The sequence below is a fragment of the Bombina bombina genome, chromosome 2 (genome assembly GCF_027579735.1).
Source record: "Bombina bombina isolate aBomBom1 chromosome 2, aBomBom1.pri, whole genome shotgun sequence".
Lineage (NCBI taxonomy): Eukaryota > Metazoa > Chordata > Amphibia > Anura > Bombinatoridae > Bombina > Bombina bombina.
The window spans coordinates 1,094,924,946-1,094,952,498 of NC_069500.1; the positions used below are offsets into that span (position 1 = coordinate 1,094,924,946).

General features: G+C 38.6%; 1 protein-coding gene across 2 annotated transcripts in view; it reads right to left on the minus strand.

Annotated features, from left to right (window-relative positions):
- The window catches only part of LRBA (LPS responsive beige-like anchor protein), a 1,331,662-nt gene that overhangs the window by 1,070,613 nt on the left and 233,496 nt on the right, over positions 1-27,553 (minus strand). For both annotated transcript variants that reach the window (XM_053703733.1, XM_053703731.1), the window contains exons 19-20: positions 25,827-25,998; positions 25,147-25,552 (exon numbers count right to left, since the gene is read on the minus strand). In XM_053703733.1, the coding sequence (XP_053559708.1) occupies positions 25,147-25,552; positions 25,827-25,998 (578 nt within the window). The remainder of the gene's footprint in view (positions 1-25,146; positions 25,553-25,826; positions 25,999-27,553) is intronic.

Consider the following 27,553-nt stretch of genomic DNA (forward strand, 5'->3'; position numbering starts at 1 on the left):
AGGAGAGAGAGAGAGAGAGAGAGAGAGAGAGAGAGAGAGAGGGGAGAGAGAGAGAGGGGAGATAGAGAGAGAGAGGGGGGGAGATAGAGAGAGAGTGCAAAAGAGAGGGGGAAAAGAGAGGGCTCAAAAGAGAGGGGGAGAAAGAGCGCGAAAGAGAGAAAGCAAAAGAGAGTGGGAGGGAGAGAACGCAAGGGATGGGACCACTGTACTGCAAAAAATGGCCCGTGTGAACGGGCTTTAGGACTAGTAAGACTAAAAAAGACTCAAGTAAAATGGTGATCCTTGAATAAAGAATACATGTTATATTTATTAATTTATTAGAATTTTGTTAATACACCACCACTGCAAGATCTGACTGCACTATATTACCCATACTGTGATGCACATCATAAAGGAACCTTATCCCAGATTACTAACTACACAATCATAACTGCTCACCTGCAGATAGGTTTCTATGTATTGCTGATCTAGATATTAACTGACCAAAAATAATATGCTAGTATACTGGGAATACTCACTATTGACTGGTGGGATGCAGGATGAGGTTGGAGGTAAAGGATGTTGCTTGCTGAATGATTCTGGATTAGGAACAGAGCTTGGGGTGTAGGCTAAATCAGTGTGTACATCTCTGGAGTTATTTAGAGGATACAGCTCAGGAGACACCGGGTGGGATTTTTACAAGATGTGCATTCGCTATGATTGTGGTTAAAGGGACAGTGAACTGAATTTTGAATATCTATATGCAGCCACCTTTCAGTATCTACTGAGCATATTTAGATATGAATTTCAACAAAGGATATCTGATTTTCTTCATTCTTTTGATATCCTTTTTTGAAAAGCATATCTAAATATGCTCAGTAGCTATTGAGCATATTTAGATATGAATTTCAACAAAGGATATCTGATTTCCTTCATTCTTTTGATATCCTTTGTTGAAAATCATATCTAAATATGCTCATTAGCTACTGAGCATATTTAGATATGCTTGTCCACAAAGGATATCAAAAGAATGAAGGAAATCAGATATCCTTTGTTGAAATTCATATCTAAATATGCTCGATAGCTTATAAGCATATTTAGATATGCTTTTCAACAAAGGATATCAAAAGAATGAAGAAAATCAGATATCCTTTGTTGAAAATCATATCTAAATATGCTCAGTAGATACTGAATGGTGGCTGCATATAGATATTGGCTCGCCCATGTGCAATTGCTATTTCTTCAACAAAGGATATCTAAAGAATGAAGGCGTATCCGATTCCTAGACACTGCCTCACCAGCCTCTGAAGTCACCACACATCACTGCTCAGTACTTCCAAAACCTCTGGAGGTCTACAAATGATGACCCATGTTTTAGATAGTAAAAATGCCAAAATAATCTCACAGAAACCTATGACATTGTGAAGGGACAAATATAATTAATTTACCCCCCAAAAAAATCAAACATTACAGCCATGAATGTAGACATGCTACATAAATAAAAACTAATCCCTGTTTCAGGGCAAATTAACTTTTGCATTATAATATATATCTCAAAAAGAAAACTATCGTCAAATAGATTTTACTCAAAATAATTTTATTAAAACAAAAAAACCTATTTAAATAAAAAAAAAAACAAAAATAAAATTTATGTAAGAACTTACCTGATAAATTAATTTCTTTCATATTGGCAAGAGTCCATGAGCTAGTGACATATGGGATATACAATCCTTCCAGGAGGGGCAAAGTTTCCCAAACCTCAAAATGCCTATAAATACACCCCTCAACACACCCACAATTCAGTTTAACGAATAGCCATGTAGTGGGGTGATAAATGAGTAAAAAGCATCAACAAAGGAATTTGGAAATAATTGTGCTTTATACAAAAAAATCATAACCACCATAAAAAGGGTGGGCCTCATGGACTTTTGCCAATATTAAAGAAAATAATTTATCAGGTAAATTCTTACATAAATTATGTTTTCTTTCATGTAATTGGCAAGAGTCCATGAGCTAGTGACGTATGGGATATCAATACCCAAGATGTGGACCTCCACTCAAGAGTCACTAGGGAGGGAGGGAAAAAAAATAAAAACAGCCATTTTCTGCTGAAAAAATAATCCACAACCCAAATTATAAGTTTATTCTTTAATGACAAGAAAAACTTAAAACATCAGCAGAAGAATCAAATTGAAACAGCTGCCTGAAGAATTTTTCTACCAAAAACTGCTTCTGAAGAAGCAAATACATCAAAACGGTAGAATTTAGTAAATGTATGCAAAGAGGACCAAGTTGCCGCTTTGCAAATCTGATCAACTGAAGCTTCATTCTTAAAAGCCCACGAAGTGGAGACTGGTGGTCTAGTAGAATGAGCTGTAATTCTGAGGTGGGGCCTGACCAGACTCCAAATAAGTCTGATGAATCAAAAGCTTTAACCAAGAAGTCAAGGAAATAGAAGCCTTCTGACCTTTCCTAGAACCAGAAAATATAACAAATAGACTAGAAGTCTTCCTGAAATCTTTATTAGCTTCAACATAATATTTCAAAGCTCTCACCACATCCAAAGAATGCAAGGATCTTTCCAAAGAATTCTTAGGATTAGGACACGAGGAAGGGACAACAATTTCTCTACTAACGTTGTTAGAATTCACAACCTTCTCCTTACGGGTCATGTCAGTGATAGGTTTGACCAAGGAAGAAAAGTTTTTAATAAACTTCCTATAGTAATTGGCAAAGTCCAAAAAACCTTGAATAGAGCGAAGACCAACTGGGCGAGGCCACTGCAGGACTGCAGACAACTTGTCAGGATCCATGGAGAACCCTGAAACGGAAATTACATAACCTAAGAAGGTTACTTGAGTCTGATGGAACTCACATTTCTCGAGTTTACAAAAAAGAGGCCGTTCTCACGTAATCTCTGAAGAACCAGTGAAACATCAGAATGATGAGCCTCAAGAGTGGGTGAGTATATGAGGATATCATCGAAGTACAACACCACACACTGTTGCAACATATCTCGTAGGACATCATTAATAAATTCCTGGAAAACAGCTGGAGCATTACATAGGCCAAAGGGCATTACAAGATACTCATAATGCCCGCTCCTGGTGTTAAATGCTGTTTTCCATTTGTGGCCCTCCTTAACCCTAACGAGATTTTATGCTCCTCTCAAATCAAGTTTAGAAAAGACAGTAGCTCCCTTAAGGCGGTCAAAGAGTTCCGTAATGAGCGTAATAGGGTAAGCATTCTTAATGGTAAGACGATTAGGACCCCTATAATCGATGCATGGTCTTAACTCGCCACCCTATTTCTTCACAAAGAAGAAGCCTGCCCTTGTAGGAGAGCAGGATTTGCGGATGATCCCCCGTGACAGAGCATCGGCAACATACTCCTCCATAGCACAATTCTCCACAACAGACAGAGGATAAACCCGGCCCCAAGGAGGAATGGCTCCGGGTTGCAGGTCTATAGCACAATCGTAAGACCGGTGAGGAGGCAATGTACCGGCACGCACCTTGCCAAAAAAGTCTATGAACTCTCTGTACTCCTCTGGCAATTGAGATACCAAAGAAGTGCACAAGACTTTGACTGGTTTCCGAAGACAAGTGGAAATACATTGTGGGGACCGTGACAAAATTTTGGACATGCGTCAGTCGAGACTGGGATTGTGCTTTTTGAGACAGGGATAACCCAGAACCGGAAAATGGGGTGAGTTTATCACCTGGAACTGAAGGGTTTCAAAATGGAGAGCCCCAACAGCCATGGATAACGGAGCGGTTTCGCGAGTAACGAGTGCGAGCTGAAGGGGCCTGCCATCAATGGCCTCAATAGCTAGCAGAACGGACCGAGCCAATACAGGAATGGAGTGCTTTGATACAAAAGCACTGTCAATGAAATAGCCCACAGCACCGGAGTCAACAAGAGCCTGGGTGACTATGGAGGAATCCAGCCAGGAAAGGACAACCGTAACCAAAGGTTTCTCCTTTAGCGGTTACAGGGATGAGGATAAACCACCCAAGGTCTGCCAACCAACAGGACCTTAGGTGCAAGCATTTCCCGGCCGGGTAGGACAAGACTTTAAAAGGTGACCCGGTAACAGGAACAAGAACAGCAGAGTCAGGAACAAGCCAGGGATCAGGAACCAGGAGGGACGTCAGACAGCCAGGTAATACACTGGAACACAGGAACTCACAAACAGGTCTGAGACAACGCAAGGGCAAAGCATACTGAACAGAGGCCCTTTAAATAATAAGTGATGACATCACAATATTGAGACTGCAACCTGTCTCACACAAATGATGTACACCAGTCTGGCCATAAGAGGGCGTGCAGGAAAATATAATTTAAAGAAGAACTTACCTGATAAATTCATTTCTTTCATATTGGCAAGAGTCCATGAGCTAGTGACGAATGGCATATACATTACTACCAGGAGGGGCAAAGTTTCCCAAACCTCAAAATGCCTATAAATACACCCCCGACCACACCCACAATTCAGTTTAACGAATAGCCAAGAAGTGGGGTGATAAGAAAGGAGCGAAAGCATCAACAAGGAATTGGAATAATTGTGCTTTATACAAAAAATCATAACCACCACAAAAAGAGTGGGCCTCATGGACTCTTGCCAATATGAAAGAAATGAATTTATCAGGTAAGTTCTTACATAAATTATGTTTTCTTTCATGTAATTAGCAAGAGTCCATGAGCTAGTGACATATGGGATAGCAAATACCCAAGATGTGGAACTCCACGCAAGAGTCACTAGAGAGGGAGGGATAAAAATAAAGACAGGCAATTCTGCTGAAAAAAGAATCCACAACCCAAATCAAAAAGTTTTAATCTTATAATGAAAAAAAAACTGAAATTATAAGCAGAAGAATCAAACTGAAACAGCTGCCTGAAGAACTTTTCTACCAAAAAACATAATTTATGTAAGAACTTACCTGATAAATTCATTTCTTTCATATTAGCAAGAGTCCATGAGCTAGTGACGTATGGGATATACATTCCTACCAGGAGGGGCAACGTTTCCCAAACCTTAAAATGCCTATAAATACACCCCTCACCACACCCACAATTCAGTTTAACGAATAGCCAAGAAGTGGGGTGATAAGAAAAAAGTGCGAAAGCATATAAAATAAGGAATTGGAATAATTGTGCTTTATACAAAAAAATCATAACCACCACAAAAAAGGGCGGGCCTCATGGACTCTTGCTAATATGAAAGAAATTAATTTATCAGGTAAGTTCTTACATAAATTATGTTTTCTTTCATGTAATTAGCAAGAGTCCATGAGCTAGTGACGTATGGGATAATGACTACCCAAGATGTGGATCTTTCCACGCAAGAGTCACTAGAGAGGGAGGGATAAAATAAAGACAGCCAATTCCTGCTGAAAATAATCCACACCCAAAATAAAGTTTAATGAAAAACAAACAGAAGATTCAAACTGAAACCGCTGCCTGAAGTACTTTTCTACCAAAAACTGCTTCAGAAGAAGAAAATACATCAAAATGGTAGAATTTAGTAAAAGTATGCAAAGAGGACCAAGTTGCTGCTTTGCAAATCTGATCAACCGAAGCCTCATTCCTAAACGCCCAGGAAGTAGTAACTGACCTAGTAGAATGAGCTGTAATCCTTTGAGGCGGAGTTTTACCAGACTCGACATAGGCATGATGAATTAAAGATTTCAACCAAGATGCCAAAGAAATGGCAGAAGCTTTCTGGCCTTTTCTAGAACCGGAAAAGATAACAAATAGACTAGAAGTCTTTCGGAAAGACTTAGTAGCTTCAACATAATATTTCAAAGCTCTAACAACATCCAAAGAATGCAACGATTTCTCCTTAGAATTCTTAGGATTAGGACATAATGAAGGAACCACAATTTCTCTACTAATGTTGTTGGAATTCACAACTTTAGGTAAAAATTCAAAAGAAGTTCGCAACACCGCCTTATCCTGATGAAAAATCAGAAAAGGAGACTCACAAGAAAGAGCAGATAATTCAGAGACTCTTCTGGCAGAAGAGATCGCCAAAAGGAACAAAACTTTCCAAGAAAGTAATTTAATGTCCAATGAATGCATAGGTTCAAACGGAGGAGCTTGAAGAGCCCCCAGAACCAAATTCAAACTCCAAGGAGGAGAAATTGACTTAATGACAGGTTTTATACGAACCAAAGCTTGTACAAAACAATGAATATCAGGAAGATTAGCAATCTTTCTGTGAAAAAGAACAGAAAGAGCAGAGATTTGTCCTTTCAAAGAACTTGCGGATAAACCTTTATCTAAACCATCCTGAAGAAACTGTAAAATTCTCGGAATTCTAAAAGAATGCCAAGAAAAATGATGAGAAAGACACCAAGAAATATAAGTCTTCCAGACTCTATAATATATCTCTCTGGATACAGATTTACGAGCCTGTAACATAGTAGTAATCACAGAGTCAGAGAAACCTCTTTGACCAAGAATCAAGCGTTCAATCTCCATACCTTTAAATTTAAGGATTTGAGATCCTGATGGAAAAAAGGACCTTGCGACAGAAGGTCTGGTCTTAGCGGAAGAGTCCACGGATGGCAAGAGGCCATCCGGACAAGATCCGCATACCAAAACCTGTGAGGCCATGCCGGAGCTATCAGCAGAACAAACGAGCATTCCTTCAGAATCTTGGAGATTACTCTTGGAAGAAGAACTAGAGGCCGAAAGATATAGGCAGGATGATACTTCCAAGGAAGTGATAATGCATCCACTGCTTCCGCCTGAGGATCCCGGGATCTGGACAGATACCTGGGAAGTTTCTTGTTTAGATGAGACGCCATCAGATCTATTTCTGGAAGCTCCCACATTTGAACAATCTGAAGAAATACCTCTGGGTGAAGAGACCATTCGCCCGGATGCAACGTTTGGCGACTGAGATAATCCGCTTCCCAATTGTCTATACCTGGGATATGAACCGCAGAGATTAGAGAGGAGCTGGATTCCGCCCATACCAGAATTCGAGATACTTCTTTCATAGCCAGAGGACTGTGAGTCCCTCCTTGATGATTGATGTATGCCACAGTTGTGACATTGTCTGTCTGAAAACAAATGAACGATTCTCTCTTCAGAAGAGGCCAAGACTGAAGAGCTCTGAAAATTGCACGGAGTTCCAAAATATTGATCGGTAATCTCACCTCCTGAGATTCCCAAACTCCTTGTGTCGTCAGAGATCCCCACACAGCTCCCCAACCTGTGAGACTTGCATCTGTTGAAATTACAGTCCAGGCCGGAAGCACAAAAGAAGCCCCCTGAATTAAACGATGGTGATCTGTCCACCACGTTAGAGAGTGTCGTACAATCGGTTTTAAAGATATTAATTGATATATCTTTGTCTAATCCCTGCACCATTGATTCAGCATACAGAGCTGAAGAGGTCGCATGTGAAAACGAGCAAAGGGGATCGCGTCCGATGCAGCAGTCATAAGACCTAGAATTTCCATGCATAAGGCTACCGAAGGGAATGATTGTGACTGAAGGTTTCGACAAGCTGAAATCAATTTTAGACGTCTCTTGTCTGTTAAAGACAGAGTCATGGACACTGAATCTATCTGGAAACCCAGAAAGGTTACCCTTGTCTGAGGAATCAATGAACTTTTTAGTGAATTGATCCTCCAACCATGATCTTGAAGAAACAACACAAGTCGATTCGTATGAGATTCTGCTAAATGTAAAGACTGAGCAAGTACCAAGATATCGTCCAAATAAGGAAATACCACAATACCCTGTTCTCTGATTACAGACAGAAGGGCACCGAGAACCTTTGTAAAAATTCTTGGAGCTGTAGCTAGGCCAAACGGCAGAGCCACAAACTGGTAATGCTTGTCCAGAAAAGAGAATCTCAGGAACTGATAATGTTCTGGATGAATCGGAATATGCAGATATGCATCCTGTAAATCTATTGTGGACATATAATGCCCTTGCTGAACAAAAGGCAAGATAGTCCTTACAGTTACCATTTTGAACATTGGTATCCTTACATAACGATTCAATATTTTTAGATCCAGAACTGGTCTGAAGGAATTCTCCTTCTTTGGTAGAATGAAGAGATTTGAATAAAACCCCATCCCCTGTTCCAGAACTGGAACTGGCATAATTACTCCAGCCAACTCTAGATCTGAAACACAATTCAGAAATGCTTGAGCTTTCACTGGATTTACTGGGACACGGGAAAGAAAAAATCTCTTTGCAGGAGGTCTCATCTTGAAACCAATTCTGTACCCTTCTGAAACAATGTTCTGAATCCAAAGATTGTGAACAGAATTGATCCAAATTTCTTTGAAAAAACGTAACCTGCCCCCTACCAGCTGAGCTGGAATGAGGGCCACACCTTCATGTGGACTTAGAAGCTGGCTTTGCTTTTCTAGAAGGCTTGGATTTATTCCAGACTGGAGATGGTTTCCAAACTGAAACTGCTCCTGAGGATGAAGGATCAGGCTTTTGTTCTTTGTTGAAACGAAAGGAACGAAAACGATTATTAGCCCTGTTTTTACCCTTAGATTTTTTATCCTGTGGTAAAAAGTTCCTTTCCCACCAGTAACAGTTGAGATAATAGAATCCAACTGAGAACCAAATAATTTGTTACCCTGGAAAGAAATGGAAAGTAGAGTCGATTTAGAAGCCATATCAGCATTCCAAGTTTTAAGCCATAAAGCTCTTCTAGCTAAAATAGCTAGAGACATAAACCTGACATCAACTCTGATAATATCAAAAATGGCATCACAGATAAAATTATTAGCATGTTGAAGAAGAAGAATAATATTATGAGAATCATGATCTGTTACTTGTTGCGCTAAAGTTTCCAACCAAAAAGTTGAAGCTGCAGCAACATCAGCCAATGATATAGCAGGTCTAAGAAGATTACCTGAACACAGATAAGCTTTTCTTAGAAAGGATTCAATTTTCCTATCTAAAGGATCCTTAAACGAAGTACCATCTGACGTAGGAATAGTAGTACGTTTAGCAAGGGTAGAAATAGCCCCATCAACTCTAGGGATTTTGTCCCAAAATTCTAATCTGTCAGACGGCACAGGATATAATTGCTTAAAACGTTTAGAAGGAGTAAATGAATTACCCAATTTATCCCATTCTCTGGAAATTACTTCAGAAATAGCACTAGGAACAGGAAAAACTTCTGGAATAACCACAGGAGATTTAAAGACCTTATCTAAACGTTTAGAATTAGTATCAAGAGGACCAGAATCCTCAATTTCTAAAGCAATTAGTACTTCTTTAAGTAAAGAACGAATAAATTCCATTTTAAATAAATATGAAGATTTATCAGCATCAATCTCTGAAACAGAATCCTCTGAACCAGAAGAGTCATCAGAATCAGAATGATGATGTTCATTTAAAAATTCATCTGTATAAAGAGAAGGTTTAAAAGATTTTTTATGTTTACTAGAAGGAGGAATAACAGACATAGCCTTCTTGATGGATTCAGAAACAAAATCTCTTATGTTATAAGGAACATTCTGAACATTAGATGTTGATGGAACTGCAACAGGTAATGGTACATTACTAAAGGAAATATTATCTGCATTAACAAGTTTGTCATGACAATTAATACAAATAACAGCTGGAGGAATAGCTACCAAAAGTTTACAGCAGATACACTTAGCTTTGGTAGTTCCAGCACCAGACAGCGATTTTCCTGAAGTATCTTCTGACTCAGATGCAACGTGAGACATCTTGCAATATGTAAGAGAAAAAACAACATATAAAGCAAAATTGATCAAATTCCTTAAATGACAGTTTCAGGAATGGGAAAAAATGCCAATGAACAAGCTTCTAGCAACCAGAAGCAAAGAAAAAATGAGACTAAAATAATGTGGAGACAAAAGCGACGCCCATATTTTTTAGCGCCAAATAAGACGCCCACATTATTTGGCGCCTAAATGCTTTTTGGCGCCAAAAATGACGCCACATCCGGAACGCCGACATTTTTGGCGCAAAAGAACGTCAAAAATGACGCAACTTCCGGCGACACGTATGACGCCGGAAACAGAAAAGATTTTTTGCGCCAAAAAAGTCTGCGCCAAGAATGACACAATAAAATGAAGCATTTTCAGCCCCCGCAAGCCTAACAGCCCACAGGGGAAAAAAAGTCAAATTTTTAAGGTAAGAAAAATAATTGATTCAAGTGCATTATCCCAAATATGAAACTGACTGTCTGAAAATAAGGAATGTTGAACATCCTGAGTCAAGGCAAATAAATGTTTGAATACATATATTTAGAACTTTATAAACAAAGTGCCCAACCATAGCTTAGAGTGTCACAGAAAATAAGACTTACTTACCCCAGGACACTCATCTACATGTTTGTAGAAAGCCAAACCAGTACTGAAACGAGAATCAGCAGAGGTAATGGTATATATATATATAAGAGTATATCGTCGATCTGAAAAGGGAGGTAAGAGATGAATCTCTACGACCGATAACAGAGAACCTATGAAATAGACCCCGTAGAAGGAGATCACTGCATTCAAAATAGGCAATACTCTCCTCACATCCCTCTGACATTCACTGCACGCTGAGAGGAAAACCGGGCTCCAACCTGCTGCGGAGCGCATATCAACGTAGAATCTAGCAAAAACTTACTTCACCACCTCCATAGGAGGCAAAGTTTGTAAAACTGAATTGTGGGTGTGGTGAGGGGTGTATTTATAGGCATTTTAAGGTTTGGGAAACTTTGCCCCTCCTGGTAGGAATGTATATCCCATACGTAACTAGCTCATGGACTCTTGCTAATTACATGAAAGAAACTGCTTCCTAAGAAGCAAATACATCAAAACGGTAGAATTTAGTTAAAGTATGCAAAGAAGACCAAGTTGCTGCTTTGCAAATCTGATCAACAGAAGCTTCATTCTTAAACGCCCAGGAGGTAGAAACTGACCTAGTAGAATGAGCCGTAATCCTCTGAGGCGGAGATTTACCTGACTCCACATAAGCATGATGAATCAAAAGTTTTAACCAAGAAGCCAAAGAAATAGCAGAAGCTTTCTGACCTTTCTTAGGACCAGAAAAGATAACAAATAGACTAGAAGTCTTTCTGAAATTTTAGTAGCTTCAACATAATATTTCAAAGCTCTTACCACATCCAAAGAATGCAAAGATTTTTCCAAAGAATTCTTAGGATTAGGACACAATGAAGGGACAACAATTTCTCTACTAATGTTGTTGGAATTCATAACCTTAGGTAAAAATTTAAATTAAGTCTGCAAAACCGCCTTATCCTGATGGAAAATCAGAAAAGGAGACTCACAAGAAAGAGCAGATAACTCAAAAACTCTTCTAGCAGAAGAGATAGCCAAAAGAAACAATACTTTACAAGAAAGTAACTTAATATCCAGAGAATGCATAGGCTCAAACGGAGGAGCCTGTAAAGCTCTCAAAACCAAATTAAGACTCCATGGAGGAGAGATTGACTTAATGACAGGCTTGATACGAACCAAAGTCTGTACAATACAACGAATGTCAGGAAGATTAGCAATTTTTCTGTGAAACAAAACAGAAAGCGCAGAGATTTGTCCTTTCAAGGAACTTGCAGACAAACCCTTATCCAAACCATCCTGAAGAAACTGTAAGATTCTAGGAATTCTAAAAGAATGCCAAGAGAACTTATGAGAGGAACACCATGAAATGTAAGTCTTCCAAACTCGGAAAAAAATCCTTCTAGACACAGATTTACGCGCCTGCAACATAAAGAGAAACCTCTATGACTAAGTATTAAGCGTTCAATCTCCATACCTTCAAATTTAATGATTTGAGATCCTGATGGAAAAACGGACCTTGAGATAGAAGGTCTGACCTTAACGGAAGTGGCCAAGGTTGGCGACTGGACATCCGAACAAGATCCGCATACCAAAACCTGTGTGGCCATGCTGGAGCCACCAGCAGTACAAACGAACGTTCCATTATGATTTTGGAAATCACTCTTGGAAGTACTAGAGGCGGAAAGATATAAGCAGGTTGATAATTCCAAGGAAGTGACAACACATCCACTGCTTCCGCCTGAGGATCCCTGGATCTGGACAGATATCTGGGAAGTTTCCTGTTTAGATGAGAAGCCATCATTTCTATTTCTGGAAGCCCCCATATCTGAACAATCTGAAGAAACACATCTGGGTGAAGAGACCATTCTCCCGGATGTAAAGTCTGGCGAATGAGATAATCCGCTTCCCAATTGTCTACACCTGGGATATGAACTGCAGAGATTAGAAAAGAGCTGGATTCCGCCCATGCAGGTATCCGAGATACTTCTTTCATAGCCTGAGGACTGAGTCCCACCTTCATGTTTGACATACGCCATAGTCGTGACATTGTCTGTCTGAAAACAAATAAACAATTCTCTCTTCAGAAGAGGCCAGAACTGAAGAGCTCTGAAAATCGCACGGAGTTCCAAAATATTGATTGGTAATCTCGCCTCTTGAGATTTCCAAACCCCTTGCGCTGTCAGAGATCCCAAGACAGCTCCCCAACCTGAAAGACTCGCATCTGTTGAAATCACAGTCCAGGTTGGACGAAGAAAAGAGGGCCCTTGAACTAAACGCTGGTGATTTAACCACCACGTCAGAGTGTTGAACATTGGGATTTAAGGACATTAATTGTGATATCTTTGTATAATCCCGGCACCATTGATTCAGCATGCAAAACTGAAGAGGTCTCATGTGAAAACGAGCAAAGGGGATCGCGTCCGATGCTGCAGTCATGAGACCTAAAACTTCCATGCACATAGCTACTGAAGGGAATGATTGAGACTGAAGGTTCTGACAAGCTGAAACCAATTTCAGACGTCTTGTCTGTTAGAGACAAAGTCATGGATACTGAATCTATCTGGAATCCTAAAAAGGTTACCCTTGTCTGAGGAATCAAGGAACTTTTTGGTAAATTGATCCTCCAACCATGTTCTTGAAGAAACAACACAAGTTGATTTGTGTGAGATTCTGCAGAATGTAAAGACTGAGCAAGTACCAAGATATCGTCCAAATAAGGAAACACCGCAATACCCCGCTCTCTGATTACAGAGAGAAGGGCACCGAGAACCTTTTAAAAGATCCTTGGAGCTGTTGCTAGGCCAAAAGGAAGAGCAACAAATTGGCAATGCTTGTCTAGAAAAGAAAATCTCAGGAACTGATAATGATCTGGATGAATTGGAATATGAAGATAAGCATCCTGTAAATCTATTGTGGACATATAATGCCCTTGCAGAACAAAAGGCAGAATAGTCCTTATAGTCACCATCTTGAATGTTGGTATTCTTACATAACGATTCAAAATTTTTAGATCCAGAACTGGTCTGAAAGAATTCTTTTTCTTTGGTACAATGAACAGATTTGAATAAAACCCCAGACCCCGTTCCAGATATGGAACTGGCACAAGTACCCCAGAAGACTCCAGGTCTGAAACACATTTCAGGAAAGCCTGAGCCTTTACTGGGTTCACTGGAATGCGTGAGAGAAAAAAACCTTCTCACAGGCGGTCTTACCTTGAAACCTATTCTGTACCCTTGAGAAACAACGTTCTGAATCCAATGATTTTGGACTGAATTGATCCAAACATCTTTTAAAAATCGTAGCCTGCCCCCTACCAGCTGTGCTGGACTGAGGGCCGCACCTTCATGCGGACTTGGGGGCTGGTTTTGATTTTCTAAAGGGCTTGGATTTATTCCAGACTGGAGAAGGCTTCCAATTGGAAGCCGTTCCTTTAGGGGAAGGGTCAGGCTTCTGTTCCTTATTCTGACGAAAGGAACGAAAACGGTTAGCAGCCCTAAATTTACCCTTAGATTTTTTTATCTTGAGGCAAAAAAGCTCCCTTCCCCCCAGTGACAGTTGAAATTATAGAATAGAACTGAGAACCAAATAATTTATTACCCTGGAAAGAAAGAGAAAGCAACGTTGACTTAGAAGTCATATCTGCATTCCAAGATTTAAGCCACAAAGCTCTTCTAGCTAAAATAGCTAAAGACATATACCTGACATCAATTCTAATGATATAAAAAATGGCATCACAAATGAAATTATTAGCATGTTGAAGAAGCTTAACAATGCTATACACATTATGATCTGGTACTTGTTGCGCTAAAGCCTCCAACCAAAAAGTTGAAGCTGCAGCAACATCAGCCAAAGAAATAGCAGGCCTAAGAAGATTACCTGAACATAAATAAGCCTTCCTTAAAAAAGATTCAAGTTTCCTATCTAAAGGATCTTTAAAAGAAGTACTATCTGCCGTAGGAATAGTAGCACGTTTAGCAAGAGTAGAGATAGCCCCACCAACTTTGGGGATTTTCTCCCAAAACTCCAATCTATCAGCCGGCAAAGGGTACAGTCTCTTAAACCTTAAAGGAGTAAATGAAGTACCCAAACTATTCCATTCTCTAGAAATTACATCTGAAATAGCATCAGGAACTGGAAAATCCTCTGGAATAACTACATGAGGTTTAAAAACCGAATTTAAACGTTTACTGGTTTTAATATCAAGAGGACTAGACTCCTCCATATCTAATTCAATCAACACCTCTTTAAGTAAGGAACGAATAAACTCCATCTTAAATAAATATGAAGATTTGTCAGTGTCAATATCTGAGGCAGAATCTTCTGAGCCAGATAGATCCTCATCAGAGATAGATAAATCAGAATGTTGGCGGTCTTAAAAATTCATCTAATTTATGTGAAGTTTTAAAAGACCTTTTACGTTTATTAGAAGGTGGTATAACAGACAGGGCCTTCTGAATAGAATTAGAAACAAATTCTCTTACATTAACAGGAATATCCTGGACATTAGATGGTGAAGGAACAACAACAGGTAATGGACTACTACTAATGGAAATATTATCTGCTTTTGAAAGTTTATCATGACAACTAACACAAACTACAGCCGGAGGAACAGTTACCACAAGTTTACAACAAATGCACTTAGCTTTGGTAGAACCGACAACAGGCAGCAGCTTTCCAGAAGTAGATTCTGATACAGGGTCAGATTGCGACATCTTGCAATATGTAATAGAAAAAAACAACATATAAAGCAAAATTATCAAATTCCTTAAATGACAGTTTCAGGAATGGGAAAAAATGCAAACAGAACAAGCCTCTAGGAACCAGAAGCAAAAAGAAACTGAGACTTAAATAATGTAAAAAAAAACTGGCGCAAAGTATGACGCCCACAATTGACAAATTTTTTGGAGCCAAAAACGTCCGCAACAAACATGAGCGTCATAGATGACGCAACTACGTGAAAACTCTCTGCATCAACTACGATGCCGGAAATTACGTCAAACGTCAACAAACGTAATTTTCGCGCCAAAAAACTCTCGCGCCAAAAATGACGCAATAAATTCTAGCATTTTTTGCACCCGCGAGCCTAACAGCCCGCAATTTAGAAAGAAAAGTCAATTTGAAAAATTTTCAGGTAAGAAAAAAAATGTATTCATATGCATTTCCCAAAAAATGAAACTGACAGTCTGAATGAAGGAAATATACTGATTAACCTGAATCATGGCAAATATAAGTATAAAACATATATTTAGAACTTTACATATAAAGTGCCAAACCATAGCTGAGAGTGTCATAAAGAGAAGACATACTTACCAAAAGACACTCATCTACATATAGTAGATAGCCAAACAAGTACTGAAACGAGAATCAGTAGAGGTAATGGTATATAAGAGTATATCGTCGATCTGAAAAAGGAGGTAGGAGACGAGATCTCTACGAACGATAACAGAGAACCTATAAAATAGATCCCCGATAGGATGACCATAGCATTCAATAGGCAATACTCCCTTCACATCCCTCTGACATTCACTGCACTCTGAGAGGAAGATCGGGCTTCAGCATGCTGCGAAGCGCATATCAACGTAGAAATCTAGCACAAACTTACTTCACCACCTCCATAGGAGGCAAAGTTTGTAAAACTGAATTGTGGGTGTGGTGGGGGGTGTATTTATAGGCATTTTGAGGTTTGGGAAACTTTGCCCCTCCTGGTAGGAATGTATATCCCATACGTCACTAGCTCATGGAATCTTGCCAATAACATGAAAGAAATGAGCAGCATTAAACACTCTGCACCAGATTCAGTAAGAGGTGTGCCAGCAGCACATGGCAAACAAAGCAGGGAAAAAACCCTGACACCCTCCTTGCAACTGGTACAAGCAATGAGAATGACTGGGGATTGTGGGTAGGGGGAGTGGTATTTAACAGCTTTGCTGTGGTGCTCTTTGCCTCCTCCTGCTGGTCAGGAGTGATATTCCCAACAGTAATTATGATGATTTGTGGACTCACCGTGTCATTAGAAAGAAATCTGATTTAAATAAAACACACACATTATACAAGTACTAGATAAAGGATAATTTTCTTGAGAATCTGGGATCTTTAAGAATTATTAATTTCTCCTATGCCATATCCCTACCGTCAACCTAATGTATTTAATACCAGCAAAAACAAATTGACCAGCTTGACTACCTCCTAACATATATATATATATATATGTGTCTATAAACCTCTTACAGCGCATTATAGATGCCTAATAGTACCTCCTGCACTAGTGAAGACGAGACACATGCTCTCCTGGGAGACAGACTTAAAAATGACGTATACTGCTCAGAAATGGACGGCAGCTATCACTATGACCAAAGCGGCTTTGAACTGCACTACGATGTATGAACTCTACTTTAAAATGATTACTAGGTGGCACCTGGTCCCGACCAAGCTTCAAACTCTCTACCCTACTCACTCTCCCTCCTGTTGGAGGGACTGTGGAGGTCTGGGCACCCCACTACACACCACACATGGTGGTCCTGCACTAGACTTAAGCCACTCTGGAGCAAACTCCTTGCGATATGTAAAGCAATGCGTCTCCCAGGGATCTCTGACCCTGCACTGGCTCTCCTACACCTAGATTTAGAGAAAATACCCCCATATAAGAACTCTCTTAATATATATGCTCACTTCAGTCAAAATGACAATTGCTAGGAATTGGAAAAAGGTACACCCCCCGAGATGGCAAAGTGTTGTAGAATATCTAAACTATGTGAAGTCCATGGAAGACTTTGTATATAGAGTTAGACACCAATCAGAAACCTTTAGCCTCATTTGGGAACCCTGGGAGACCTACCTACAACAAAACAACTCCCAATCTGTGAGACCCCTGAGATGAATATTAAAGAGAGGGTATTAGACACCCAGGACTTCAGGCACTGTATTCCCCACACCCCCCCCCCCCCAACCGCCGATGAACCCCCCCCCTTCCCCTCTTGACCATTTTGATTGCTTTAGTATAAGAGCCCCTTTCCTTCCTTATAGGAGTACTTTAGTTCAATAAGAAAAAATAAGGATGATTACAACATGCAGTAGGACTGACCGCGCACCTGTGGTGAGCCCTGCCAGTTTACTCATAGATTATTTCCTATTTCAACAGGTTGTATCTTAACCATCAAGGAACTACTAGCGTTATTATTGCACACTAGGTTAGGCGGAATTTGCCATACCTACCAAACTTTCTACAGATTACGACTCTAGCTAACCGTAGACACTACCATATACCCTGCTGGTTGATTCCCAACTAAATTCCATTAGACATCTTAGAACTGTGAAGAACAAGATGACTAAAAGATAAAGTTATTTAATGTCACTGTTTCTCTACACCAATGTGGTGTGTGGTCTCTGTGTTTATTCAATTTTTGCAATGTTTGAAACAATAGTTGTAATGTCTTACGATTAAAATAAAAATTATATTTAAAAAAAAAAAAGTGAAAATATATATGTGTCTATTATTGGACAAGGTTTCCAACCAACAGGACAGGTACTCCAATGCTCTACAATCCTACTTTTAAGACTCCATAGTGTTTAAGGTTACCTTCTGTCACCTTGCACCTTCCTTTACCATACAACCATCATTTTTGCTAAATATTGCTTTTATGTAACTTCTCCATATTTTTCCTTGCCAAAGACACCAACAATGCTTTTAATATCTTTGGATCTCATCTCACATGGATTTCTAAATCTTATTTGTTGCCCTTCTCAATACTTGCTTAATACCTTTAATTATAACCACCCCTGCCAAATTCAACATTCAATTATTGCCACAAATCTAACTTTAACTACAAGCCCACAATAGCCTTACATGACACAATTTCTATAATCATCTAGATAAACCACTCTAATAACACACTGACTACTCCATCTCCTATGTCCTAAAAGCATGTTATGATGCAACTAATCTGTGGAAATTAGCTCAATCTGTTAGATTGTCTTCTACCCTTCATGTCTTCAAGCACTCTAAGAACACATTCGATAACGTACATCCTCTACTCCCTACAATCTTCAAAACACTATCAGCCAACCAAAATCATGTAAGCTGGTTCGTATTGCTTATTGTCATGTTTTTCAAGGAATTCGTATTGATAGGTAGGGCCCATCTCTTGCATTTTAACATAAAACGTCTCCTAAATCTCTGTTTAGTTAGCGAATAGCAAATGTTATTAAACAGCTAGCACTCATTTTAAAGTGATTCATTTTACACCATTTCACAATAAAAACTATTAAAGCAATAAAGCACTGACAACACTGTTGGCACACACATTAAAGAACACCTTTACTAACCATTCCCCAGCTTTGCAGAACCAACATCGTTATATTAAAATACTTTATAACATTCAAACCTATACATTTCTGCCTATTTCTAAGTCACTACAGGCAGACTTTAATCTCATGCATTTATTAGCTTTTCACAAGACAATGCTAATTCATGTGTGTCACATAGGACACAGCACTTATTGGCTAAAATGCAAGTCAATAAATAATAAATAGCCATGTGATAAGGGGGCAGTCTGCAGAGGCTGAGATACAAGGTAATCAAAATCAAAAAACATAATTTATGTAAGAACTTACCTGATAAATTCATTTCTTTCATATTAGCAATAGTCCATGAGCTAGTGACGTATGGGATATACATTCCTACCAGGAGGGGCAAAGTTTCCCAAACCTCAAAATGCCTATAAATACACCCCTCACCACACCCACAATTCAGTTTAACGACTAGCCAAGAAGTGGGGTGATAAAAAAGTGCAAAAGCATATAAAATAAGGAATTGGAATAATTGTGCTTTATACAAAAATCATAACCACCACAAAAAAAGGGCGGGCCTCATGGACTCTTGCTAATATGAAAGAAATGAATTTATCAGGTAAGTTCTTACATAAATTATGTTTTCTTTCATGTAATTAGCAAGAGTCCATGAGCTAGTGACGTATGGGATAATGATTACCCAAGATGTGGATCTTTCCACACAAGAGTCACTAGAGAGGGAGGGATAAAATAAAGACAGCCAATTCCTGCTGAAAATAATCCACACCCAAAATAAAGTTTAATGAAAAACATAAGCAGAAGATTCAAACTGAAACTGCTGCCTGAAGTACTTTTCTACCAAAAACTGCTTCAGAAGAAGAAAATACATCAAAATGGTAGAATTTAGTAAAAGTATGCAAAGAGGACCAAGTTGCTGCTTTGCAAATCTGATCAATCGAAGCTTCATTCCTAAACGCCCAGGAAGTAGAAACTGACCTAGTAGAATGAGCTGTAATCCTTTTAGGCGGAGTTTTACCCAACTCAACATAGGCAAGATGAATTAAAGATTTCAACCAAGATGCCAAAGAAATGGCAGAAGCTTTCTGGCCTTTTCTAGAACCGGAAAAGATAACAAATAGACTAGAAGTCTTACGGAAAGACTTAGTAGCTTCAACATAATATTTCAAAGCTCTAACAACATCCAAAGAATGCAACGATTTCTCCTTAGAATTCTTAGGATTAGGACATAATGAAGGAACCACAATTTCTCTACTAATGTTGTTGGAATTCACAACTTTAGGTAAAAAATCAAAAGAAGTGAAAAAGAAGAAGATGAAAAATCAGAAAAGGAGACTCACAAGAAAGAGCAGATAATTCAGAAACTCTTCTGGCAGAAGAGATTGCCAAAAGGAACAAAACTTTCCAAGAAAGTAATTTAATGTCCAATGAATGCATAGGTTCAAACGGAGGAGCTTGAAGAGCCCCCAGAACCAAAATCAAACTCCAAGGAGGAGAAATTGACTTAATGACAGGTTTTATATGAACCAAAGCTTGTACAAAACAATGAATATCAGGAAGAATAGCAGAGATTTGACCTTTCAAGGAACTTGCGGACAAACCCTTATCTAAACCATCCTGAAGAAACTGTAAAATTCTCGGTATTCTAAAAGAATGCCAAGAAAAATGATGAGAAAGACACCAAGAAATATAAGTCTTCCAGACTCTATAATATATCTCTCTAGATACAGATTTACGCGCCTGTAACATAGTATTAATCACAGAGTCAGAGAAACCTCTTTGACCAAGAAACAAGCGTTCAATCTCCATACCTTTAAATTTAAGGATTTCAGATCCTGATGGAAAAAAGGACCTTGCGACAGAAGGTCTGGTCTTAACGGAAGAGTCCACGGTTGGCAAGAGGCCATCCGGACCAGATCCGCATACCAAAACCTGTGAGGCCATGCCGGAGCTACCAGCAGAACAAACGAGCATTCCTTCAGAATCTTGGAGATTATTCTTGGAAGAAGAACTAGAGGCGGAAAGATATAGGCAGGATGATACTTCCAAGGAAGTGATAATGCATCCACTGCCTCCGCCTGAGGATCCCGGGATCTGGACAGATACCTGGGAAGTTTCTTGTTTAGATGAGACGCCATCAGATCTATTTCTGGAAGTTCCCACATTTGAACAATCTGAAGAAATACCTCTGGGTGAAGAGACCATTCGCCCGGATGCAACGTTTGGCGACTGAGATAATCCGCTTCCCAATTGTCTATACCTGGGATATGAACCGCAGAGATTAGACAGGAGCTGGATTCCGCCCAAACCAGAATTCGAGATACTTCTTTCATAGCCAGAGGACTGTGAGTCCCTCCTTGATGATTGATGTATGCCACAGTTGTGACATTGTCTGTCTGAAAACAAATGAACGATTCTCTCTTCAGAAGAGGCCAAAACTGAAGAGCTCTGAAAATTGCACGAAGTTCCAAAATATTGATCGGTAATCTCACCTCCTGAGATTCCCAAACTCCTTGTGCCGTCAGAGAACCCCACACAGCTCCCCAACCCGTGAGACTTGCATCTGTTGAAATTACAGTCCAGGTAGGAAGCACAAAAGAAGCCTCCTGAATTAAACGATGGTGATCTGTCCACCACGTTAGAGAGTGTCGTACAATCGGTTTTAAAGATATTATTTGAGATATCTTTGTGTAATCCTTGCACCATTGATTCAGCATACAGAGCTGAAGAGGTCGCATGTGAAAAAGAGCAAAGGGGATCGCGTCCGATGCAGCAGTCATAAGACCTAGAATTTCCATGCATAAGGCTACCGAAGGGAATGATTGTGACTGAAGGTTTCGACAAGCTGAAATCAATTTTAGACGTCTCTTGTCTGTTAAAGACAGAGTCATGGACACTGAATCTATCTGGAAACCCAGAAAGGTCACCCTTGTCTGAGGAATCAATGAACTTTTTGGTAAATTGATCCTCCAACCATGATCTTGAAGAAACAACACAAGTCGATTTGTATGAGATTCTGCTAAATGTAAAGACTGAGCAAGTACCAAGATATCGTCCAAATAAGGAAATACCACAATACCCTGTTCTCTGATTACAGACAGAAGGGCATCGAGAACCTTTGTAAAAATTCTTGGAGCTGTAGCTAGGCCAAACGGCAGAGCCACAAACTGGTAATGCTTGTCCAGAAAAGAGAATCTCAGGAACTGATAATGATCTGGATGAATCGGAATATGCAGATATGCATCCTGTAAATCTATCGTGGACATATAATGCCCTTGCTGAACAAAAGGCAAGATAGTCCTTACAGTTACCATTTTGAACGTAGGTATCCTTACATAACGATTCAATATTTTTAGATCCAGAACTGGTCTGAAGGAATTCTCCTTGTTTGGTACAATGAAGAGATTTGAATAAAACCCCATCCCCTGTTCCGGAACTGGAACTGGCATAATTACTCCAGCCAACTCTAGATCTGAAACACAATTCAGAAATGCTTGAGCTTTCACTGGATTTACTGGGACACGGGAAAGAAAAAATCTCTTTGCAGGAGGTCTCATCTTGAAACCAATTCTGTACCCTTCTGAAACAATATTCTGAATCCAAAGATAGTGAACAGAATTGAACCAAATTTCTTTGAAAAAACGTAACCTGCCCCCTACCAGCTGAGCTGGAATGAGGGCCGCACCTTCATGTGGACTTAGAAGCAGGCTTTGCCTTTCTAGCAGGCTTGGATTTATTCCAGACTGGAGATGGTTTCCAAACTGAAACTGCTCCTGAGGATGAAGGATCAGGCTTTTGTTCTTTGTTGAAACGAAAGGAACGAAAACGATTATTAGCCCTGTTTTTACCCTTAGATTTTTTATCCTGTGGTAAAAAAGTTCCTTTCCCACCAGTAACAGTTGAGATAACAGAATCCAACTGAGAACCAAATAATTTGTTACCCTGGAAAGAAATGGAAAGTAGAGTTGATTTAGAATCCATATCAGCATTCCAAGTCTTAAGCCATAAAGCTCTTCTAGCTAAAATAGCTAGAGACATAAACCTGACATCAACTCTAATAATATCAAAAATGGCATCACAGATAAAATTATTAGCATGCTGAAGAAGAAGAATAATATTATGAGAATCATGATCTGTTACTTGTTGTGCTAAAGTTTCCAACCAAAAAGTTGAAGCTGCAGCAACATCAGCCAATGATATAGCAGGTCTAAGAAGATTACCTGAACAAAGATAAGCTTTTCTTAGAAAGGATTCAATTTTCCTATCTAAAGGATCCTTAAACGAAGTACCATCTGACGTAGGAATAGTAGTACGTTTAGCAAGGGTAGAAATAGCCCCATCAACTCTAGGGATTTTGTCCCAAAATTCTAATCTGTCAGACGGCACAGGATATAATTGCTTAAAACGTTTAGAAGGAGTAAATGAATTACCCAATTTATCCCATTCTTTGGAAATTACTTCAGAAATAGCATTAGGAACAGGAAAAACTTCTGGAATAACCACAGGAGATTTAAATACCTTATCTAAACGTTTAGAATTAGTATCAAGAGGACCAGAATCCTCTATTTCTAAAGCAATTAGTACTTCTTTAAGTAAAGAACGAATAAATTCCATTTTAAATAAATATGAAGATTTATCAGCATCAATCTCTGAGACAGAATCCTCTGAACCAGAAGAATCATCAGAATCAGAATGATGATGTTCATTTAAAAATTCATCTGTAGGGAGAGAAGTTTTAAAAGATTTTTTATGTTTACTAGAAGGAGAAATAACAGACATAGCCTTCTTGATGGATTCAGAAACAAAATCTCTTATGTTATCAGGAACATTCTGCACCTTAGATGTTGAAGGAACTTCAACAGGCAATGGTACTTTACTAAAGGAAATATTATCTGCATTAACAAGTTTGACATGACAATTAATACAAACAACAGCCGGAGGAATAGCTACCAAAAGTTTACAGCAGATACACTTAGCTTTGGTAGGTCCAGCACTAGACAGCGATTTTCCTGTAGTATCTTCTGACTCAGATGCAACGTGAGACATCTTGCAATATGTAAGAGAAAAAACAACATATAAAGCAAAATTGATCAAATTCCTTAAATGACAGTTTCAGGAATGGGAAAAAATGCCAAAGAACAAGCTTCTAGCAACCAGAAGCAATGAAAAATGAGACTTAAATAATGTGGAGACAAAAGCGACGCCCATATTTTTTTAGCGCCAAATAAGACGCCCACATTATTTGGCGCCTAAATGCTTTTGCCGCCAAAAATGACGCCAATTCCGGAACGCCGACATTTTTGGCGCAAAATAACGTCAAAAAATGACGCAACTTCCGGCGACACGTATGACGCCGGAAACGGAAAAGATTTTTTGCGCCAAAAAAGTCCGCGCCAAGAATGACGCAATAAAATGAAGCATTTTCAGCCCCTGCGAGCCTAACAGCCCACAGGGAAAAAAGAGTCAAATTTTTGAAGGTAAGAAAAAATGATTAATTCAAATGCATTATCCCAAATATGAAACTGACTGTCTGAAAATAAGGAATGTTGAACATTCTGAGTCAAGGCAAATAAATGTTTGAATACATATATTTAGAACTTTATAAACAAAGTGCCCAACCATAGCTTAGAGTGTCACAGAAAATAAGATTTACTTACCCCAGGACACTCATCTACATGTTTGTAGAAAGCCAAACCAGTACTGAAACGAGAATCAGCAGAGGTAATGGTATATAAATAAGAGTATATCGTCGATCTGAAAAGGGAGGTAAGAGATGAATCTCTACGACCGATAACAGAGAACCTATGAAATAGACCCCGTAGAAGGAGATCACTGCATTCAAATAGGCAATACTCTCCTCACATCCCTCTGACATTCACTGCACGCTGAGAGGAATACCGGGCTCCAACTTGCTGCGGAGCGCATATCAACGTAGAATCTAGCACAAACTTACTTCACCACCTCCATAGGAGGCAAAGTTTGTAAAACTGAATTGTGGGTGTGGTGAGGGGTGTATTTATAGGCATTTTGAGGTTTGGGAAACTTTGCCCCTCCTGGTAGGAATGTATATTCCATACGTTACTAGCTCATGGACTCTTGCTAATTACATGAAAGAAAAGTATATTAATATAACCATGTTGGGCTGTGTAAAACTGGGGAATGGGTAATACAATTATTAGCTATCTTTTTAATAAATAAAACATTTGGAGTAGACTGTCCATTTCAGTCTCCCAAACAAATTTAGCTAAAATTTATATATTTAATCACAGAAATTATTTTTAGAGCACTTATGTCAATACTGAGAGGGACATTAAATGTAATTCCCTGACTTCTTATTGACTTATGGAAGAAGATTATCTTTACACAAATTCTTTAAGGTAACTGCTCGTTCAGAAATAATAACCTGACATGAAACTAGAGCTAGTCTTTGTTTATTGCTATGGCAACTGGCAGCATTTTAAAAATAAAAGAGAAAGATAATCAATTTCAGCATTAAAAAAGTATATAATTTGGTTCATGCTCAACATCTAATCAAAATACACTGAACTAACAATACCTGTCAAATGAGCGGAACTGCACAGAACGGTCAGCTGCAGGATCCCCCAGTGCTCCAAGGAATGTTGGTGGTATGAGAACAGGATCTACCAAGGACTCGTCAGCTGGGGTGCTTACCAGACTTCTAAGAATGTCCTTCACATTAACATTTTTTGTGGATGATTGTTCACAAACTCCATCTCCACCATCTGGAGAGGATTTCTTTACTTCTGATGACAAGGTGTATAGAACTTCACTAATGGCATCTGGGCCGGAGCTTAACGTTTCTGACCTTGCTTCGGCAACTGCTTCTGCACTGTTGCTAGAACCTAAATTTGGTTCCTCCCCAATTCCAGAGTCTTTTCTTCTTATAGATGTGCTACTTTCCGAATCTTCTGTACAGGCTGGAGTAGAAGAAGGGGTGTCTTCTACATATAAAGAAAAAATACATTATATAAATGAAATATTACGTCAGAAAAAAAAACATAAGGTAACTGCCAAACACTTTTAAATAAGATAAATACTAATACATGGTCTACTAATAGAAGTCCTTAAGAGTCTTGATCAAAGAATACATATGTGCTTATGATTACCATTATCACACTATTCTATATTGGTACTTGTTTTCATCTAGTGAAGCAGCTTGTTTACAACATATTCACAATAGAGATTTTCTATTTTTTTTACAACAATTTTACAGACCTGAAGATGCTGCATCAGTGCTGCCATTTTCGGTTGCCCTGGGAGGCCTCGAGGACTGAGATGTTTTCCTTTCATTTTGTGGCTCTAGAATGTCTCGATATTTTGATACCATGAGGACAGATATGAAGTAAACAACAGCAAGTGCTAGAAATTGTGCTTGTTTGCTATCCTCCTTAAAACAAAAGAATAAAATAAGAATTAGCATATTACAGTTTAACAATGTGTTTAAAAGGTCATAAAACTAAAAATTAAATTAGCCATAACACTTAATTAAAGGGACATTCCAGTCAAAAAATAAATGCACATAGATTTATTGCATTTTTTAATAGAAACATATTTACAATATACATGTATTGGCAAAAATGCTTCTATTAAGAGTCAGCACTGTTTTAGTGTTAACATATTTCTCTGCATGTGCAGTATAGCTAGATATTTTCACTGCAACCACATTTTAAATAATGCAGCTGCTCAGATCATCAGTGGGGCTTGTATCATGTCAGCAATTAACAAATTTAGTCATTACCAGATGGTACAAGCACCCTAGGCTATCCGAACAAGTGTAGTGATTAAAATGCTGGTGCACGGTGCATACTTAAATACACTTTAGAAACAGCTATAGCTTTTATTAGAAGCCTTTTTGCTAATGCATTTATATTACAAAATTGCTGTTGTTCAATAACGAAATGCACCCATGTGGTTTCCAATTTTGGCTGGAATATCCCTTTGAGAGCAGTTAAAAACATTGCTGTGCACTTATTTAATTTGTCCTCTTTTTTTACTCTGAAGTTCTTGTTTTTGCAGTTCCTGCAAGAGATAGAAGTGCATACTACAGAAAGCCTATCTCAGCTTTATCCTACACAGGGATTGGTTGGTCACTATATATCTATTTCTGGCCACAGCAGAGGAAATAAGATAAGAAGCTATTCAAAGTGTGTGCCCCTGGATAGCATAACAAAATGTATTTAAAATGTTGAATTTGTATGCAGATCTTTTTACAGTGAATTACTTAAGTGTAGATATATAACATTTAAAGTTCAATTACAGAGACATAAAACTTTTTTTTTTTTTTTTTAAGTATTGTAAATTGATAGTGTCAAATTATTGTGTCAATAACTAAACTAATAATATAGGTATTTCAGCTAATTTAATGTGTAATCAAATTAAAATAAATAAAACATACACAAACAAAATACTGTGAGCCTCATGCCTATGTCTTTACCCACAATTCCTAACTGCAGGAGTGTGTCACGGATATGTGGGAAAAACAGGCCTTTGGGCACATTTACTATCTCCAAGTAAAACAACAACATGAAACTGAGAAGAAATCTATTAACGAGATAGTCTAGTCCAAAATAAACTTTCAGGATTCAGATAGAGAATATATTTTTAAACAATTTTCAAACTTACTTTTATCACCAATTTTGCTTTGTTCTCTTGGTATGAAAGCTAAACCTAGGAGGTTCATATGCTTGATTCTTACATTATGTCATACTATCTAATTAATTTGGTTGTCTTTAACATTCATTAAACATCAGATTTAATAAATTTCCATAATAAATATATACATTTTTTTTAATAATATTTTTATTGAAATTTCAAACAATATAGTAATGGTATTATTGACAATTAATTTTGTTCAAGAAGAGGAGAGAGTGATGGCACTACTAGTATATGTTAATAAGAGGGATGGGCCTAAAATTAATTCCAATTGGCCTTATACAGGATAT